The sequence below is a fragment of the Haliotis rubra genome, unplaced genomic scaffold (assembly GCF_003918875.1).
Source record: "Haliotis rubra isolate DU_JTF1 unplaced genomic scaffold, ASM391887v1 Scf53, whole genome shotgun sequence".
Classification (NCBI taxonomy): Eukaryota; Metazoa; Mollusca; class Gastropoda; order Lepetellida; family Haliotidae; genus Haliotis; species Haliotis rubra.
This window is the reverse complement of record NW_025767224.1, coordinates 2,412,485-2,428,772: the sequence shown is the minus strand read 5'-3', so window position 1 is coordinate 2,428,772 and position 16,288 is coordinate 2,412,485. Positions and strand designations below refer to the sequence as shown.

Here is a 16,288-nt window from a genome sequence, read left to right as displayed (position 1 = left end):
CTGTGTGATTTATGGACTGTATCATTCATATGGACACTGTGTGATTTCACTGTATCATCCATATGGACACTGTGTGATTTCACTGTATCATCCATATGGACACTGTGTGATTTCACTGTATCATTCATATGGACACTGTGTGATTTCACTGTATCATTCATATGGACACTGTGTGATTTCACTGTATCATCCATATGGACACTGTGTGATTTCACTGTATCATTCATATGGATGGACTGTGTGATTTCACTGTATCATCCATATGGACACTGTGTGATTTTACTGTATCATCCATATGGACACTGTGTGATTTCACTGTATCATTCATATGGACACTGTGTGATTTCACTGTATCATCCATATGGACACTGTGTGATTTCACTGTATCATTCATATGGACACTGTGTGATTTCACTGTATCATCCATATGGACACTGTGTGATTTCACTGTATCATCCATATGGACACTGTGATTTCACTGTATCATCCATATGGACACTGTGATTTCACTGTATCATTCATATGGACACTGTGATTTCACTGTATCATTCATATGGACACTGTGTGATTTCACTGTATCATCCATATGGACACTGTGTGATTTCACTGTATCATCCATATGGACACTGTGTGATTTTTCACATATGTATCATCCATATGGACACTGTGTGATTTCACTGTATCATCCATATGGACACTGTGTGATTTCACTGTATCATCCATATGGACACTGTGTGATTTCACTGTATCATCCATATGGACACTGTGTGATTTCACTGTATCATTCATATTGTGATTTCACTGTATCATTCATATGGACACTGTGATTTCACTGATTTCATTTCACTGTATCATCCATATGGACACTGTGTGATTTCACTGTATCATCCATATGGACACTGTGTGATTTCACTGTATCATCCATATGGACACTGTGATTTCACTGTATCATTCATATGGACACTGTGTGATTTCACTGTATCATCCATATGGACACTGTGATTTCACTGTATCATTCATATGATTTCACTGTATCATTCATATGGACACTGTGTGATTTCACTGTATCATCCATATGGACACTGTGTGATTTCACTGTATCATCCATATGGACACTGTGTGATTTCACTGTATCATCCATATGGACACTGTGATTTCACTGTATCATCCATATGGACACTGTGTGATTTCACTGTATCATCCATATGGACACTGTGTGATTTCACTGTATCATCCATATGGACACTGTGTGATTTCACTGTATCATCCATATGGACACTGTGTGATTTCACTGTATCATCCATATGGACACTGTAATGATTTCTGTATTCATATGGACACTGTGTGATTTCACTGTATCATCCATATGGACACTGTGTGATTTCACTGTATCATCCATATGGACACTGTGTGATTTCACTGTATCATCCATATGGACACTGTGTGATTTCACTGTATCATCCATATGGACACTGTGTGATTTCACTGTATCATCCATATGGACACTGTGATTTTCACTGTATCATTCCATATGGACTGTTTCACTGTATCATCCATATGGACACTGTGTGATTTCACTGTATCATCCATATGGACACTGTGTGATTCTACTGATTTCACTGTATCATCCATATGGACACTGTGTGATTTCACTGTATCATCCATATGGACACTGTGTGATTTCACTGTATCATCCATATGGACACTGTGTGATTTCACTGTATCATCCATATGGACACTGTACTGTATGATTTCACTGTATCATCCATATGGACACTGACACTGTGTGATTTCATGATTTCACTGTATCATCCATATGGACACTGTGTGATTTCACTGTATCATTCATATGGACACTGTGTGATTTCACTGTATCATTCATATGGACACTGTGTGATTTCACTGTATCATCCATATGGACACTGTGTGATTTCACTGTATCATCATATGGACACTGTGATTTCACTGTATCATCCATATGGACACTGTGTGATTTCACTGTATCATCCATATGGACACTGTGTGATTTCACTGTATCATCCATATGGACACTGTGTGATTTCACTGTATCATCCATATGGACACTGTGTGATTTCACTGTATCATTCATATGGACACTGTGTGATTTCACTGTATCATCCATATGGACACTGTGGGATTTCACTGTATGTATCTACATGGGCGGATCGAGGAATTTTGAGGGGGTTGGGGGGCTGGGGGGTTTCGAACCCCCTGAAACCCCACCCCATTGGCTCTGCCAATGAAAAAAAAAATTTCAATGTGGTCTAAAGTCATTTTCAAAAGGGTTAGGTGAATCCCACCTAATTCAAAGATCTATAATTTGAAATAGTTTTAGATTTGTGAAAACCCTAAATACTCTTAGTACAGACAAGCAGTAACACTTCAAATGACAGTGGAAGTAATACTTTCTATATCTCACCATTATTTCAAGCAGTGTAGGTTTAATCGCTCTCCCATTGTTTGACATGCATTTCAGAATAGAAGGTCAAACACTGATGTGTCAAACTGAAGGTTATCCCTTGAAGATGTGTCAGAGTACATCAACAATGTGTTATGTGATGTTATAGATGTGCTTTCCTCATTTTCAAATACATGGTTTGGAAGTGACAAATTAAACATACATATCAAGGGATGTACACAAAGTCTAAATTCTAATTCTTTGTGACTTGAGTCCAGGCTCGTCAATGTATTATTACCATTATCTCATGCCATGTCAGTAGAATTACATTTGTCGGGAGTCTTTGTTAGAATGGTTCCCCAGAAACCCATGATGGTTGTAAGAAAAGACTAACTTTATCTGGTGGTCAGGCATGAATGGTTGCTCCTGACAAAGTCAAGCCTTGACTATCTGCAGGTTTCTGTTGTAATTCTGGAATAGGTGTCCTCCCATTACGCAGACACCTTAAAACAACATTTACGGTTCACTGAACAAATTATCTACTACCTGTTACCTACACATTATAATGGAATAGTCCAAATAAAAACACAGGAACAAACTGAAGCTATATTATTTATTTTGAAAGATGGAAGAAAAGACAGTAATTTGAATTTTTATTGCTGCAGTTTATTTTCATAAACATTTCGGTTTAACCTTCTAGTCTAACTGGAGTTGGCATCATCATATTGAAAACATTAGCTTAGCTATTAGAAATTGCGACACTGTTGTATCATATAAATCAAATAAAGACAAATGTGAACCTAAATATTATTCATATGGAATAAAGAAGTTATATGTTTTGCACACAATATTAAGATATATGACGAGTGCACTTAATTACGATTTTTTTTGAATAAATATGTTTCCGGCCCACCCTGCTCTACTCACTAGACAGTGGACTGTTCCATTATACTCGTAGGTGCTACCCTAATAAACCTTCTTGTTCAGTGTCTGTCAATAGGGTGTCTGTCAAATGGGTGTCTGTCAAATGGGAGATAACCCTGGAATACAGCTGAGTGTTAGGTTGACAACTCATTGTGTAGCATGGCTAGACCCTGTATTGTCAGGATTCTTAAACTGAAAGTGTTCTGTTGCACTTCTTGCTGACAAAGAAAGGTAAACCATCTTTTATTCTGCAATAGTGTCCTGAACGTATTGAGGGAAAACCTCACCAATACACCAACAAGGATTTCTAAATATCACTAAGATACCTTTTTGTCCTCAATAAACATTGTACAGAAAATGCTTGTCTTCTCTACTTCCCACATGTCAACTCTAAATATTTAACATTTCTTACAGATCATCCAGAATTACAAAATCAGGAACTCCCACACTGCATGGGAGACGGGAAGACGCACCAAACAAACTTTCATCATCAGAGAATGTGGATAAACATGACACCAAGATCTCCTTGTCAACACCAGCATCCAGTCAGGACATTGCTATTGACCTGGACTCACCATGGTCGCCACCTTCACCAACGTCTGATGACTCAGAGTTGGAACTGGCACCGGAACCTTCCCAAAAAAGAGCAAAGGACTTTGAACCAGGAGGGTTAGCAAGTGGTAGTTCCCCTGATGATATTGAAGACTGGTATGGACCAATGCCACCAAAGAAACGTTCTTCTAATTTTTCCCCCTCACAAATTTCTGCTGGGGTCAAAAGTCATGAGTTGGTGGGCATAGGGATATTGGAACAACAATCAAAAGATGACCAAAGTGCAACCAAACAAAACGAACTGCCCCAAGAGACCTTGTCTAAGACCAGCAACAATAGTACTTTCAGGGGTTGCTGGATAGAAGTGGGGAAAATATCCAAAAAGGGTCCTAAGACTCAGTATCGCAAATTTATGTTGGGCAAGGATACAAAATGTTTAAAAAGTGAAATATCTGATAAAGAGCATGATTCGGGGATCAATTCAAGTTCGGATAAAAAGGTAAAAGAAGACAAAAGTGAGAGAAAGTCATCTGGTGATTCTGATAACGCTGCAGGTCCTGAGTGGTCACCTGGTGAGGTAGGGATGCGGAGGCTGGAAGAGGCATGCACCATGTCCCTCCATCATCCCCCCATACACAGCTTCACCAGAGAGATCCTCGAACCTCGAGGGCCTGGAACAAGTATGCCTTATATCAAGCCACATAATTTGTCTGACAAGAAGACCATCAGCACTCTGGAAAGAATCCGAGCTGAGGAGATCCAAACTGACACCAAACAAAAATCATCAAAGAAAACCCAGAAAAAATCTCCACTGTATATAAACCCTGAGGAAGAGACACCAAACAAGGATGAGCATTTTGATGCCAGTGTTGAGTGTGAATCTGCATCCAGTTCCAGACCCTTCTTTCTGAGGTTCACCCCTCATCGCCTCAGCTATCAGTCTCCTCTAGCCGTGTTCACTAGCATGGAGGAGCCCCGATTGTCTGCTGACTTGCATCCAAGCAGAAAGAAGATGTATCTGCCATCAGAGGACGCCTCGGCTACAGTTGTGTCCAAACCAACAGGGGTGAAATCGCTGAGAGAGAGAACCTCTTCTGCATTACCTTTGGAGGATAGAAATGACCTTGAATTTATTGATTCAGAGCTGGAGAAATCATATGATGAAAAATTTCCTGACTCAGGTGATGCTTTGAGACTGCATAAACGTATTGGTAATTAAGTTTCTTTGTTCTGTTTAAGTATTTTTTTACATTATTTTCTATCATCAGAATATTCTTTTCATATTCGAATTCCTCACAGGTTTTGACTTTTAAAGCATTTTGATATTTTGTGCCAAAATCATGTGAGAGAATTTGTAATAGAGAGATCATGTGACTAACTTACATTACACTTTGATATTCAGCAATCTGACAGGTGTGTTAGTGATACTGGAATATAACTGAAGTATAGCTGAGTATGACATTAAACTACAAACTTTTAAACTAATTAACTTAGAATACTCTTAAAATCAACAGATTCAAGGACCAAGAAGATGGCCTCCCTTGTGCCGTATCCAGTGGCCGACCACTCCTTCCAGCATAGTATGGCAGAATCCAGCAATCTGAAGCTGGACCCAGACGATGATACCCGGAGGTGGCATGGATCAGGGGGACACATGTCCAGGGATGGCAGAAGGAACAGGTCGTTGACAAAGATGAGAGAGAGCTGCAGTTTATCAACTGATCTGTCTTCTTCTCAAAGCAGGATAACCAGCACCAGCACCACTTCAGACAGCACAATGGAGACCAGTGACTCGAGCCTCAGTTCTGCAGTCAAACATCCAAGACATGGCAAACATCTATATTTGAGCAATAGAAAACTGTCTTCATCTCCCAACAGAAACAGTTTGAAAGAAACATTGGAATCACCATCGGTTTCTTCAAAAAACAGGTCAAAGTCTCCAAAATGGTCAAGGTCAAGGTCAAGGTCTATGTCTCCAGGGAATAGCTCCAAGAAAACGTTGCCTGCAACAAGAAAAGGCTCTAGATCTCCATCACCTAGCAAAAGATCTCCGCTAAGATCAAGATCTACTTCACCTACCTACCTACTACCTTTTCCTGACACTTCTCGGAAAAGGTTACGATCGCCCAATAGGTCACAGAACAGGTCTAGGTCATCATCACCGAGGAACAGATCAGCATCCCCACTCAAACGGAAGAGATGTAGGTCTCCTAGAAGATCCAGGTCAAGGTCACTCACCCCTGACAACACATCAACCTCACCTAGCAATCAGTCAAGGTCACCTAACAATAGGCAAACACTGGAGGATGGGGAGCCCACATCTCAAACCAGTCAGACATCGAACTGTGGGAAGAGTGCTTGGACCTCAACCCCTAAGTATGAGCGATGGCAGAGAAAGGCCTTGTCTCGTGGACAGATGCAGAGGGTTCACCTAAAAAAGCAAGAACTAGAGGCGGTATGTAACACAATTTTTATTTGTTCATAAGGCCAGACCAATTTTATTTCTTGTTTTATGGATCTGCCGGTCGTATCTTTTCAAGAATAAGAAAAAAAAATTAGTTAATTTTCCCCGCTCAAAAAATAAAATCCTAATGTTTTTTTTGGTCAAAAATGTAAATATACTAGAAATTTTTTTTAGATTGTCTTTTGTAAAATACTTGTATTTTTGTCTTCATTTTTTTTACCTTCTGCCTTTAGGTTTTCTGAGGACAAAAATCCGTAAAACAAGAAATAAAATTGGTCTGGCCTAAGTGTTATTTTGCTAATGAAAACCTCAATTCAACAGAGGCAATAGTTTTACCAACAGTAATGTAAGTTCAGTCTTGTTTTAAACACTTGTTTACAAATTCGCCAACTATAAAGTATTGATATTAACGGATTCGCCAGTGGTGCTGAAAAAATTCAGGGGTAAACTTGCATGGCCTATGAACTCAGAAAAAACAAGAAACTCCAAACTAGGATCCAAGAAAAGGGCACAGACATTCAACTACAAGTCAGGAAGGACTCTGACTCCCCGTGGAAATCAATCAAACTTGACGATAATCTATAGACTTCTCCTCACTGTGACCTCAAAATGTACTATGTGCGCGTGTTTGTGTGTGAGATTCAGAGGCACAGACGAAACCACCTCCACCTCAAAAAAGGATTGCTCTCTCTCTCATTTCCATCTACAGACACTAGATTACTTCTTGTGTGTGTAGTTATGGAATGGGGAAAAAGTGTGTACGTGTTTTCCTTTCACTCGAAGGAATAAGTCAACCTATCGGATCTTTTGTATGTCTATTTTTCACGGACATTAATTGGATGGACCTTTTCATAAGGTAAATAATGAAACATTGAAAGTATATATTAGCGATGCATTGTGTGGATCTAAACGTCCACAGTTTATTTTTAACTGTATTTCAGTGAATGTCATGTAGCGCTGAAAATACAATTCTCCACTGATGTGTTGATACGGAGAATAATTTAGATACCTTTTTTATGCACCGCGTCTATACCGGTTGTTGACAAAATTCTACACATCTGGGGAGGGTTTGCTGGTGGCGGTAGATCCAACACTGAACTATATCTTCTAGCTTTTTCATGCCACACGAAAATGGAACCAGATCACACGTATTCTCATCAGGGAATTATTATAAAGCAAACATACAACAAAGTCAGCTATAACGCATTTTTAATTCATGTTAACCCTATTTTATAGGGATAACGGTGTGCAGTGGAATAATATATATACTTTTCACTTATAGTGAGTGAGTGAGTGAGTGAGTTTAGTTTTACGCCGCACTCAGCAATATTCCAGCTATATGGCGGCGGTCTGTAAATAATCGAGTCCAGTGATCAACAGCATGAGCATCGATCTGCGCAATTGGGAACCAATGACATGTGTCAACCAAGTCAGCGAGCCTGACCACCTGATCCCATTAATCGTTTCTTACGACAAGCATGGGTTACTGAAGGCTCATTCTAACCCGGACCTTCACGGGTCCTTTTCACTTATAACTACATCAAAGACGTATATGTGTACATCTTCAATTACACTTAGACTGGTCTCTCACTCTGCAGAGCGCAACCCGCTCTGAGTGTTGTGGCTGTACCGGATGTTGACAAAGTATTATACTTCCGGTGGGACTTTCACTTTGTGCCTAGCGTTAGCTATAACGCCTCTGCCCATTCGCACCATACAAAACGAAATTCTAATGACACCTGTTCTCATTCATGAACCAAACTTACCACAAATATTTTGAGCCTCCATTCTATAACGCTACTATGATCCATGTTAATCATGACAACTGTAATTTACATGGGCAGCGTAACTTTGTTCTGATAGTGTTTTCTGTAATGTTTGTTGTTAGAACTCAGAAAGACATCCTCTTGCTATCTCGTATCATAAAGAATAGAAACCAGTTGATATTCATTTTTAATAAAGAATTACGAACCAAATTTTATTCAATACACAATTTCGTAAGGCATGTTTAATTCATGATGTTTATGTCACCTCAAGGGTACTTATTTGGACCATCATCGAGTTGTTAGTAACCTCCCTAAAGAATGGATAAAGGTGATAGACAATTCTAAATCTATATGTGTCTACGATCTTAGGATTAATAACTTTCTTGTGGAATGGACTAAACCATCAAAGGGATCTCGGAAGATATATGATATACTTGTGCAAAATAATTATCTCCCTATTATCTGTAGTAAATGGCAACAAATGTTCTTAACTGACTTAAACTGGAAGGAAATATTTAGTCTTCCTAAACAATGCTGTAGAGATATCAAGCTACAGGATTTCCAATATAGATTTTTGCATCGCATTATATACACCAAAAAGGAATTATTTAAAATGAAGTTGATCGACAATAGTAATTGTCAAAGATATATTAATGAAAACGAATCGATTGTGCATGTATATTTTGAATGTCCACAGGTTAGTCATTTTTGGTACAATCTGGAACATTTTTTGAGACAACATCTGTGTCATGAGATTCAGCTTAATCTTAAATCCATCCTCTTTGGTATCCAGGGGACCGCAAACTTTAAACTGGTGAACCACATTCTTTTGTCCGGAAAAAGATATATATATATATATATGTTGTATTAGAAATGAATCTCTGTCTTTCAAATCCTTTATTGCTACCTTCAAAGATATTTTTCAAGTTGAGAGATATGTTGCTAGAAAGAAAATCCAAACAAATGAATGTATGAGCCAATGGCTACCACTACTCACAACATGGACCGATGTGTCATGACTCTTCAGCATGCTTAAAGTAGAACTTTGAGATAGTGAATTACAATATGTGCCCATTCAAGGACAGGAAAATATATACATATTTATATCCATAAGCTGTATTAGAAATTTAATTTTGTCCTTAGAATCCATCGCTTCTTTGAAAGATATGTTGCCAGAATGAAAAACCAGCCAGACGAATGTGGAGTAAACGGGCACCCATTACACAACATGGTCTGATGTGTTATGACTCTTCAATGTATAAAATCTATGATCTTTGTGCAGTAATACTTGAATGTATCTACTCATGTTTGAAGACTGATGTGTTGTGAACTGTCAACATGTACAAGCTTGTGTTAGGCATGACATCTGTATAATAATGTATGAATGTTTCTACCTCTTGGTTACCCAGAATGATATGGTGCTTTTTATGAAAACAAACCAAATGAATCCAGGAGCAAACAAGTAATATTACCCATAGCACCCACTTACCTAATTGCTCAAGCTTAGACAATCCGCGATTATACAACCTTGATTGTATGATTTTTGTATAAAATGATTGTAACTAGAACTGTCACCCGTCAATGTGTACGATATTTGTATACAATGACTGTACCTACTGATGTGAATAAATAAAAATGTGGAAAAAAAACCCTATAAAGTATTGATATAGGAAGATAAAGAAGAAAATGTCTCAACGTGTTTCCCTTTGAATGGTTGACGCACAGTATTCATACACGGTTATTAGGACCATACATCTAGATATTAATTATTTAAAGGGTGACAGTGTAAGTTGTTCACTGGTCACCAGGGGGACATGGGTTGATGTACATGTTGAGGGTACATCAACATATTTATCTTAACGAACACTTCAATGTTGATTTTGAACTGTTTGAAGCATGGGTATCAGATCATAATAATGAGTACCAGAGTTGGGCAATTAGTCAATAGATTCCGGCAGATGACAAGAAAAACAAATTTAGAAATATCGCCCTTCCATCGATTTGCACCCGGAGAGCGGAAGGTCGCGGGTCCGAACCCTGACCGCGTCACATACCAAAAGACGTTAAAATATGGTACTTGTTGGTCCCTGCCTGGCGCTCGGCATTAATGGGTACAACAAGGACTGGTCGGCTCGGGGTCAGTATAATGTGTCTGGGTGGGGTATTCATGCTTCACTGCGGCATGGTATCTCAGTGGGCTATCACTATAAAACCAGCTTCAGTCTGGGATAGTACAAGCAGCCGCACATACACATACACACGCAGCACGTCGTCATATGAGCGAAATATTCTCAAGCACGACGTTAAACCCAATTTCACCTCACCTCACCTCCATCGATTTGCATTCACAAAACATTGGTCATTTCCATTCATCAACATGTGACTCAATTATTCGAGATATAGAGATTATTACACGAACAAGTGTGTCATATGACTTGAAGGAAATGAGTGTGAAATCTTGTATACATAATACATAATTTTGCACAAGTTTCATATAGGTCATATGACACACTCGCTTGAGTGAAATAATTTCTTCATTATCCATTTTATACATGTACATGTGGGCAGTAAGACACGGTAAGAAAGTGTGACGGCCCTCATCATTGACTAATTGTTTAATGACATCACAGATGACGAAATACAGAAACAATGGTTGCTAGGCAAAATATGATATATATGACACTGGTTATGTTTCACCATATGGATAATAAAAAGAACTACTAATACAAAGTACCAAATGAATTCCCCCAGTTTGGCATTCCCAGCGGGTAATATAGAAAATTTAACTCGCTTGTAAGCGGGGTACATTGAAAATAATAGAAGAGTGCTCAGGCATCAGAAAACGACATTATGTGTGAGGTAAGATAATATATGGTAAATAGATTACTATTTATGACAATTGTTTGGACAGTGTTTGTGTTTGTGTTTGTAGTGGATTGTGAAATTTGTCACATTTTAAACCTTTGATCTTTATTTGACTGCCAGTATTGCCATGTCATAGTTTATTTTTCAGATACCAAAGTTATATTTCATTCTATAAAGGACATCTGAGTTGAAACATGAGGTTTCTGTTGTTGCGTTTTTGCATATATTCTGTACCATATTTGAGCTTTCAAATCCATTAATAAATTTAGAAAAAAATTTGGCTGAGCTACAAAGCTTTGTATCCTTCCATTTCATCAGTGGGTGTGTATCTAGTAGAAATTAATTATTAAATTTTCATTAATGTGGCGAAGGATGCTTTCTATTGAGACAGAAATGGTAACGTAATCCATCGTGGTACTTCTTTTGGAATGGTAGTCACTTATGAGCAATGTATGCCCATTGATCAGTGCCACCAGGAGCTGTTGTATCTTACCAGTGGACAACAGTGTTGGTCAGATTACTGTTGCAACTAAATGAAAAATAATCCAGTGAAGAATCAAGTCGATAAATGATGTGAAATGAGGCAATTGGGGTGAACATTTAGATGGTGGAATCCTTGACATTTCGAAACAGTGGGGGTGCCTTTGTTTATTCACTTAGCAGTGTGGTAACATATGTTACATTTAGGATTACACTTTCTTAGTTAAGTGCAGATTCAAGTACTTTTGTTGGGTTGAGTCCCATCCGGGATTCGAACCCACACCCTCAGAGTCAGGCACCTATTCTATAGCACACAAAGTCAGACACCTAACCCGCTCAGCCACCAAGGCTTAGCAGTGTGGTAGTAGTTGTTGACTATTTCAAAAAGCGTGTGCTTGTCACACTGGGTTTGATAGCAGGTATATTTTGTATATGATACATGCTGTTTATACTTATTTGATGACTTGTCTGTACGCAGGCTTTCAAGAGTGACTGTGAGACCATCTGTAACGTGACCAAGGTTCTATTGAGGTGAGTGCTTGCTACTGCATATAATGAAAACCTAACAATTCAGAAAATTTTGTGTGTCTATATAAGATAGATGAGATAGTATATTATTATGCTGAAAAAAATTGGGTTTACATTGTAACATAGCATTCATGATTTAAGTTAAACACACTGACAGACACACCACATGAAATGACATTATAACACTTATTAACTGTAAATGAGAAAAAGGTGTATATGATGGAAGAATGTGAAGAACAAATTAGAAGTACTCAAAGGTAAATTGTGTATGTCTAAAAATATCTCATGGTTTCCTCATTAAACATACGACTACTGATAGTACAAATGATTGACAAGCTGGGTGTCTTCAAATTTTTGGTTTGTTTAGTTGACAACCAGAAGAATAAGTCTCATATTCTGAAAACATACCGGTACTCATTTTGTGCATTTTTGTACAGTTTGTTGCTTATAATACATGCCAGTGTCGTGATGGAAGGCCACCTGCCGATCAAACAATCTACTGAGAGTTTTATATCCTTTGTATGAAGGTTTTATAAAACAAGGACAAAGTAGTTAAATGAGCATTAAAATGTCTAATACAATGTACTAAGATATAGTTCTGTAAGTAGGTTTTTGCTGTATATGTTTGTAAATACAATCCATATTTGTATTCATGGAAAGTAATTGTGCCCAGATATTTGTACCCATCAACAAATTGAATTTCTTCATTATCTGTGTTAAGTGAATCAAATTTGGATTTTTTTTCCTGAAGTTGACCCCAGAATCTAATAGAAGGCTTAAAGTGCAGCATGGTCTGTATGGCCAACAAATATATACTCATGATATTGTCACAACCTCACAATCGACTCAGCTTTTAGCAGAGATTTCTTATGGATTGGAAAGGGTTTTGACGCTTCTTTTTACGTTAAGACAGTCATCTGAGTTGCTGATAGAATCATTTGTGTGTAAAATAATAGTATCCCCACGTTACCTCTTTTCGAGCGTCACCTCATTTCGAGCCGCCAATATACACGTGCGGATTTATTTGATGACGTCATCCAGGTAGCCACTTCAAAGCGGAACGCAGGTTACAAGTTGTCAGGCTGTCTAGGACCAGAGACCATATAATAGGTATTATATGGTCTCTGCTAGGACGTAATCATGTGGCGTGTGAAGCTGCAGGTGGTAAGTTAGATAAAAAACGTAAACCCATGACAAAAAGTCACTATTTTGCCTACTGCATATTTTTTTTAAAGTTTAAAGCTGCATTTCTTGCACTGAAAACATTTGACATCACTTCGAAGTTATGCCGTCTGCAGAATGTAAACTTCCGGCCAGGATCACATGACTTACATCATGTGGCTGGCTATTTTTAACTTGCATCGCGATCGCTAGTAGGGGCCGTCTTATAAGTGTTGTAACCAATTTTTCGGTGTATTGCAGAATTCAAGACCCCAGTCGTATAGGGTTTATGACCCAGGGGCTATGACCAGGGCATATTTAGCCGTTGTGGAAGACAATATGCCTGTCAAAACTGCAGCTAGGAAGTTTTCTGTACCTGAGACGACTCTCAGAGATCGTGCTAGGGGTAGGATCCATCCAGAAACACTTAAGTCAGGGACTGAACCAATTCTTAGTTTAGAAGAGGAATCTAGACTTGTTGAACATCTAAAGTTCATGAGTAGTGTTGGGTACGGATACACCAGGGTGGAGGTCACTACACTGGCATCTCAGTATGCTGTTCAACTGGGAAAACGAAATAAAGATGAGCCCTTTTCTCTCCATTGGTATTATGGATTTATGAAGCGATGGCCTTCTCTCATGCTGGACAAGCCACGCCCTCTCGAAGTTTTCAGAGCAAAGCGACGTCGCGCAGGAAGCAGTTTCCAAATATTTCGGTCGAAACCGGGCCGTGCTAGAGAAGTACGATTTATTTGACAAGCCGCAATTCATCTATAATGTTGACGAAAAAGGGTTGATTGAGAACCATACTCCTCCTAAAGTGGTATCTTCTTCTGAATATCGATGTGTCGGCGGTCACTACACCAAGATCATCAACAACAACTTTAATTGGTTGTGGGAGCGCTCTCGGACAACAAATCCCCTCCTTGCCATTATTTAAGGGACAGCGTCTGCGTTCGGATATTCTATCTGAATGTACCCCAGGTACAAATGCCACAACTAGTGATTCAGGGTGGTCAAATATGGAAATATTTTCCACTTATTTGAATGATCACTTCCTGAAATACGCTCAGAGGTCAGATCCGTCACAGCCGATTCTCCTTCTTTACGACGGGCACCGCTCTCATGTTTCTCTCCCCATCATTGACTGGGCCATATCTCGGAGCATTGTTTTGATGGTACTGCCAGCTCACACTTCTCATGTTTTACAACCAATGGACGTTGGTTGATTCGGGCCACTAGAAAGGATCTACAATTCCATGAAGCACACGTATATGAGAGAACAAGTCACCACCAACATAGATAAGAACGCTATGTGTGCTGTTGCTTGTAAAGCATACACGTCGGCTCTTTCTCCAAGAAACCTGATGTCCTCGTTTGAGAAATGTGGAATATTTCCATTTGACGATTCTGTCGTCTCTGCGGAAGCCTTGAGACCTTCTACAGTTTTTATTACATCCGAGGAAAACCCTTGAAGCCGGCGACTCACTTTTTAGACAGAAGGAAGGCGCTCTGCACAAAATCAAGTCTGCACCAACACTGAAGCGAAAGGCCTCAGCTCTATCGTCAGTGGTAAAGCCATCACAGAAGAAAATACAGTGTTCAAAATTCAAGAACACACTCAGAAACAGCCAGTCAAGAAGAGGAAGCAACAGTCTGCACAGAAGAAAAAAGTATCACAAGTTCGTTCAACTCTCTCTGCCAAACCAAGCAGCGTCGGGATTGTCTCATATGTACGAGAGGTTGTGCGAAGTGACAGCGGTACAGACACGGACAATGAGGGTGATGACGAAGTGTGTTGTGTTTTGCAAATTGTTTCAACCGAAAGAACTGCAAAATTGTGTCTCGCTTGTATTCACAAAGTGGGCTCAGTGTAATGCGCACCGAGTTGTGATCACTGGGTACATCTCAAATACTGTACACAGGTGCGGCGTTGTGAGATCAACAGCTGAATTCTGGTGTCCGTGTCATTCGGGAAAATTCAGAGGAATAGAGCCTGTTAAGTCGACTGAAGTGACAACTGTACATTAGTTTTAATATTTAATGCCTAGATCCCATAACTCATCGCGTGTCATAACAATGCATGTACGCTTACGGCAGTGAGGCGACAATTTGCCAGAACTAACAGTGAAATCATATTCACGATCGAGTCACTGTGCTATATTGTGCATATATGCTACATTAATCATTATAGCGGAAATTTAAAGACTTATACTCGTTTGGAACATTTTGGATGACTGTGAATTCATAAGACCGCTTCAAGTTTTGAGATCACCCCGCGCTGGCTGACACTGTGTTGAATACGTCAACAATATTGAGGGGCTCGAAAAGAGGTGACGTCACAAAAACATGGCGATCAACTAGGTCACTTCGAACTTCGAGGTATGTTCTGCTGCAAACAAACGACGCATCTCCTTAGCTAACAAATTTAACAGCACAATAAATGTAATTCAAAGTAAGATAACTATTATTGATATATCCCAAAGCATTTCTCCTGATTGTCATTGTTTGTCTTAGGGGCTCGAAAACACCGTACGCGAGGATATAGGAGATATCACACGTTAACCTTGTGCAGCCCCTTTTCGCTTATAACTAGGAGAAAGCAGGTTCAGTTTGCTGTGACTTATTGTGGTCAGTTTCAAACATGATTGAAGTCACATGACTGAACCCATGATTCGGTAATCCAGACATTTGATAATCTGGACGATTTTTACTGGCACCAATGCTGTCTGGATAAACAGGTTTTCACTGTAATTCAGCTTTTAAAGCAATTTCATTGTATGGGTCCAAAATCCACTAACTTGCCAAGTAATCAAGTCATACTGCATCTGTAGTGTACACAACAGTCTGTTTCAAGACATCCTCGATAATCTCCAGGGTATACAGTTGTGCCCCGTTTATCCGGACACTTGTGCTTTTCTTGAAATTGTCCGGATAAACGAATTTCCGGATATCTGAACCACGGACCATATGTAAAAAGACATACAAAGAAACGAACATAATAGACATGATGTAATCTTTATTGATAAGACATCAACAAATAACAATGCATACATAAATATCATCTTGTCAAATAAAGTAGTCAAGTCAGTAACACGTGTACATGCATCTGTCTGTCAAATGCTAGCA

The 16,288-nt window shown here is 39.1% G+C and overlaps 1 protein-coding gene across 7 annotated transcripts in view; it reads left to right on the top strand.

Moving 5' to 3' along the window:
- Positions 1 to 16,288, top strand: part of LOC124252954 (serine/arginine repetitive matrix protein 2-like) — a 51,046-nt gene that overhangs the window by 32,009 nt on the left and 2,749 nt on the right. For all 7 annotated transcript variants that reach the window (XR_006892070.1, XM_046686652.1, XM_046686651.1 and 4 more), the window contains 3 exons: positions 3,758 to 5,106; positions 5,410 to 6,350; positions 11,949 to 12,001. Coding sequence is in view for 6 of the 7 variants with exons in the window: in XM_046686652.1 (XP_046542608.1) it covers positions 3,758 to 5,106; positions 5,410 to 6,350; positions 11,949 to 12,001 (2,343 nt within the window). In the remaining variant the exon portion in view is untranslated. The remainder of the gene's footprint in view (positions 1 to 3,757; positions 5,107 to 5,409; positions 6,351 to 11,948; positions 12,002 to 16,288) is intronic.